The 5008-nt window shown below is 49.8% G+C and overlaps 1 protein-coding gene across 2 annotated transcripts; it reads right to left on the bottom strand.

Moving 5' to 3' along the window:
- Positions 1-403: 403 nt before the first annotated feature.
- On the bottom strand, positions 404-4846 carry LOC149331839 (uncharacterized). Of its 2 annotated transcripts, XM_089556893.1 has the most exons (3): positions 4427-4846; positions 1146-3820; positions 404-858 (listed from the first exon to the last, which is right to left on the bottom strand). In XM_089556893.1, exons 2-3 carry the CDS (start codon positions 1255-1257, stop codon positions 491-493), a joined length of 480 nt encoding a protein of 159 aa, XP_089413019.1. In that variant the 5' UTR covers positions 1258-3820; positions 4427-4846; the 3' UTR covers positions 404-490. The 2 variants fall into 2 exon arrangements, with proteins under 2 accessions (XP_089413019.1, XP_089413018.1); XM_089556892.1 differs by having other exon boundaries at positions 1146-4846.
- Between the last annotated feature and the right edge of the window lie 162 nt (positions 4847-5008).

Below are 5008 nucleotides of genomic sequence, written 5' to 3'. Positions count from 1 at the left end.
TTCTAGGATGGTGTTTCATGCTCACTGTGTCGCTGTGTCGCGGCGATATACATCACATTCGAGCCGTCGAACATAGCAGCCCCATCACACCAATCATGGCAGAAAACGTTGACAGAACGGCACTTTGGCAGACAGGACGGCAGCCTTAGGTGCTGAAGAGAAGGCAACACCTTAAAACTAGGAAAACTATCAATGGAAGCCGTTGAACTGATGGACCCTTATGAATAGTGGCGGTAGCCAGATTGTACCGTATGCATCGAAGTCTAAGCCAACAAAGCCTAAGCCACCACTGCGGCGCAGCTTAACCGATTCGAAGAGGCTGGGTAGAGTGCTGGCTACTGCATTAGACAGACCCGCAGCTTGACCTAATTCCTTTACCGCGACGTCAATACAAGACAGAAGCAAGCCACGTGTTTCTACAACAGATTCGAACGAAGCCACTTGTGTTCAAAAAATGAAAAATTTATTTGCGAATCCCCATCACGCGACATCAGTCACACCATCCATGGTGCTCAACATGATAGTCCCCGTCCCACGTGGCGTTGTCGTCGAACGACCGCAGGCAGTCCAGGGTGCACCGGCAGGGCTCGCGTTGATGGGCAGCGTCAGGCAAGGCATTGTCCTCCGGACTGCACCAGTGGCCGCGGGCGTGGTACACACAGTCGCAGCAGTCCAGCAGCGGCTCTGGTGGCGCTCGTTCAGCAGCGCAGGAATCTTCGGGCCCATTGCCCCTGTGGACCAACCACTCCAGCTGTTCGTCGATGTCGTGCCGGTCCGGTACCCACTCCTCGGACAGTAGGTAGTGGACGAAGCCGTCGTCCACGTGGCTGTCGTCGTGTTCTTCTGGACAGTCTGGACCTGCAAATGCGCACAGAGAACTGTGTCGGGGGATCAAATATATACAATTTACAGAATCGAGGAGGCTAGGTAATCAATCCATGTGTGACTCTTTAGATAGTCAAATCTCTCAAAGCATAATAATAAGCACCGAAGCAAAACAAAAAGCTGCAATTACAAGATAATTAGAACGGGGTCTCCACTCTAATATCCGTTGATATTTAACTGTTGCAAAACCTGATGATAAGTGCGTAGGACAGAAAAGCAAAGGCAAAAAGCCAGTTCGTAAAATTTATGAAAGTACTTACCAGAGCGAGAGTCACAAGACTCGTCGTCCGATTCATGCTCAGGTGGTAGGTGCATGGTTTCAGTCAAGACGGGTGATGTGTTGCCAGACGCGCTGCAGACCTCGTTCTCCATCCACCGTCGGTTGGAGACGGCCTTTTTATACCCTGGAATCTCGTGGTTTCTTGAAGCTTGCCCTGGTCAGCTGACGGGCATGCCAGCCGTGTCTTTAGAGCTGGTTGGGTGCTCAGCGTGTTATTGTTAGTGCAAGCTTTTCCTGGAAAGTCTTTTTTTTTTTGCTGGGAACCCTTAAGAGAGAAGTGCCGCCCTTTCTTCCACACGCTTCTGGAATTCTTGCCTACTCGGTTGGTATGGGCTCGACAGTGTTTGAATAAAGCTTCAGAAAGGGTTTTCGCCTCTGGCATTGCCGACCGCATGCGTCACGACTATCCTTCCTACCCCGGTTTTTGTCTGGCCGCGAAGTGGTGAGTGCTTCTGGCTTCGAGGGATAACCCTCTTTTGTGTGGAAGCCCGAATTCCTCGAATAGTTTTGGAGTGAATCGGCAGCGGTTAGTCAGCTCCCATTTCCGGTTTTACAGTAGACAAGCTTCCCGACGGTGATACGAAGATTGTGGCTTCTACGTGGCCAGTCATACGGCTGCGTCGTGAGTCACACGTGACCTGTTCCGGGAAAAATGTAATAGACAACTTGCAGAATAACGAGCGCCCTCTACAATTTTCCAACCAAAAACCCTCGTACGCAGACGGCAATCTCGCATTCTTCTTCGAAAAGGGAGAGGAGATACGTCCCTTTATCTGTATGGGAGGGAAATTGTTGAAAGGACACAATAGAGTCAAGGCGCGAACGACAGGAGCGGGTCGAGACAGGTACTCGTCAAGGGAATGCATCATTGTAGCCTTTGCACAACTTTCCTTTACACTCTACCTCGGAAGCTGGCAATGTCCGGCGGCGCTTCAGGTTCACGCAGATTTGGGGGCAGTCACCCCTCACCTTTTCGAAGAAGGACACAGTGCAGGGCTGCTGACTCATCTCCCCTTGCGCTAAACCCTTCATGCAGCATTGCAGGAAGCGAAAACGTGTCTGTGAACGAGGGTTTTTGGTTGGAAAACGTCTTCCTGTAAGTCAGCTTTGCCGCAACTGATCCTAATTACGGCCATCCAGGACAAAGGGCTCTCTCGTATCTATCCAAATATCCTTCTCCTGTGCCTGGTGCGATCACCGAATATTTACTGTTCATTCTACGTCGTCTGATCAAGGACACCAGTTCTCAAACCATTGCACTGGGACATGAGAAGTGATGGCAGAACTTTGAAAGCCTGAAAGTATCACGAAATATACCAATTAAAGGACGAAGAAACAGAACAGTGTGAAAGATAATAACTTAAGATCATCGAAAATGAGATTTTGGCCCAAAAATCACTGAGATACAATAGGGAAACGCTCGTGTTTGTTGAGATGAGAAATAAATATGTCATCTGCTAAGGTAGTGTCCTTCCTACTATGGAGGGGTTCTTTCCGAGGGGTCCCAAATAATGTGGACCAACATTTAAGTAAAAAAAACGCCAATCTTCCTGAAAGTACGAAATCAAGCCAGTCTTCAGCAATCATGTGTTATAGAATCTAATATTACTAAAATGTTAGCGTCCCCACCATTTTCTCTTACACACACTGGCCATTAAAGCATAGTTCGGTTTCGACGTACACAATTGGAAATAATGAGTTTTTTTTTTTTTTTGCAGGAACCAGAGAATGCTCCTGCTCTTAGTGTTGTCGGTCAGCCACTTAAGAAAACCTCCTCTGTCGCCAAACCCATCCTCGTCGCCAGTTGTGGTGTTCGCGGGTCCCGGCGAGGAAGAAGCGATACGAAGGCTGCGTAGTACTTTATAGGGCGACAGCTGAGATGCATTCTCCAGCGGCGCTCATGCAGGTGCTCGCTTTTAAGGCGAAAGCCTTTAATGCCTCATGCTGTCGTTAGCAATCCGTGTCGGCAGCCGTGTCTGCGTCCGTGTCGGCAGCCGTGTCTGCATCCGTGTCGGCAGCCGTGTCGACAGATGTGTCCGCGTTTTGACGGGTGTCCACCGAGATGTGTGAGACAGTTACTGCGTAATTTCCTTTCCTCAAATACAATTTTCAGTTTCTTCATTACGGCCCCTCTTTCTTCTTTCACTGCCACTTCCTCCCTTCCTGTACGGTGTGGTTAAGGTGTCCACCGAGATGACTGAGAATTACAGCGCCATTTCCTTTCCTCAAAAAGCGTTGCGTTCAGAGGCAAAGGCATCGCGCCGAACGGATGGTGGTGTTCCGTGGACTCCCAGGCGGCGCTACGACACGCTGTCGCGTTCCACTCCTAAAGGCGAAGCTTAAACGATTAGCAGTCAATTAGTGCTGTGTGATTAATCAGTAATTAGTCATTGATTAGTAATTTGTGATTACTTCGTGATCAATTGTGTGACGTCATCTATCGGTGACGTCCCCAGTGTCACATAGGCAAAGTGGTGCGGAAAACGCTTTCGCCTCTACGCACTTTAGACAGTCAAAGTGCCCCCTGAATTTTTTGTAGAGCCATGTCGTCACTTTCAAGAGTGTGTATCCACTTCCTTGAACTCGTTGGCTTCTGCTTGCGACCACGGCAGGCACGCTGAATGTGGCCTTTCTTGCCGGTGTTCGTGCACTTATCTGCGATATGCGGACAGGCACGGGAAAAATGCTTGTCAGAGCCGGAGCGATAACATTCGAAAGAATGCTGTCTTTTGCCTGCGTCTTCAGAGCTCATTTTGTGGAAGTCATCGACAGCGTCCCTAGCGTGCGCTTCCTGAACATTTTTCTTAGCTTCTTCCAAACCAAGTGCGTGCTCAACAGCTTTTTGGAATGTCAGCGGTTTGTCTTCTGCAAATAACTATCGCTGAATCTCAGTGCGGAATAAACCGCACACAAACCTGTCTCGAAGCGATTCGCCCAAAAAGGTGCCGAATTCACAGGTCTGAGATAGTTTTCTGAGCTCGGCTACGTACTCTGCGATGCTTTCATGTTGCAGCTGGCATCTGCGAAATTTTGCTCGCTTTCCGATCACACACACTCTCGGGGTAAAGTGATTTCGAAGCAATTCCGTTAGCTCCTTGAACTTCTTTTCCGATGGCTTATCTATTGCGGTCGGAGATTTCAAAAGGCTGTACGACTTCGGCCCAATGACGCTTAGCAAAGCATGCATCTTGAAGTCTTCCGGAACTTTGTTCACCCCAAAAAAGGAAATTAGGCGCTTTTCGTAAAATAGCCGTCACTCACAGTTTCGTCGAAGGCTCCTACTTGACCAATCTAACTGGAGGCTGCTATCTCGAACATCTTGTCGCCTTCTGTCGTAGGTGCGGTTGAATCTAGCGTTGCTCTTCAGACTGTTTCCTGGGCACTTCGTTGTCCAGCTTCAGCGCTTCTTTTCTCCGTCTTGCCTTGCTTCCGCCATTCTCGTCGCCACTTTTGGTGTTCGCGGGTCCCGGCAAGGAAGAAGCGATACAAAGGCTGAGTAGTACTTTTTTGGGCGACAGTTGAGATGCATTCTTCCGCGGCGCTCATGCAGTTGCTCGCTTTTGTAGAGCCACTGCTGACGTCACTTGGCGCGTCGCATTCGGCCCACATGAAACGCCGGCACGCGTCTCACTCGGCTCACCCAGAACGCCGCCACGTGTCTCACTCGGTTCACACAGAACATTGGCACGCGTCAGCCTACTTAATTAGGGCCCGTTCACACTTGTCCAAAAATCCGGCTAGAAAATCGGACTCGGCAGCATTTGACGCCTACCAGGGCGGAAAGGAGCACGGCGAGGCCGATCGGTTCAGGACCGATTTTCGGTGCCGGAAGGGAAGGGAAAG

Source organism: Amblyomma mixtum, chromosome 8, assembly GCF_055824585.1.
Source record: "Amblyomma mixtum isolate Tamu chromosome 8, ASM5582458v1, whole genome shotgun sequence".
In the NCBI taxonomy this organism is placed as follows: Eukaryota; Metazoa; Arthropoda; class Arachnida; order Ixodida; family Ixodidae; genus Amblyomma; species Amblyomma mixtum.
Note: the sequence above shows the minus strand (reverse complement) of the source record. Positions and strands in the feature narration are given on the sequence as shown.

Bases quoted from the DNA above. Each gene is read 5' to 3' on its own strand.
- LOC149331839 (XM_089556892.1), bottom strand. From the start codon at position 1,257: ATGGAGAACGAGGTCTGCAGCGCGTCTGGCAACACATCACCCGTCTTG. The intron at 859-1,145 runs GTAAGTACTTTC...GCGCATTTGCAG, and splicing joins GTCTTGTGACTCTCGCTCTG to GTCCAGACTGTCCAGAAGAA.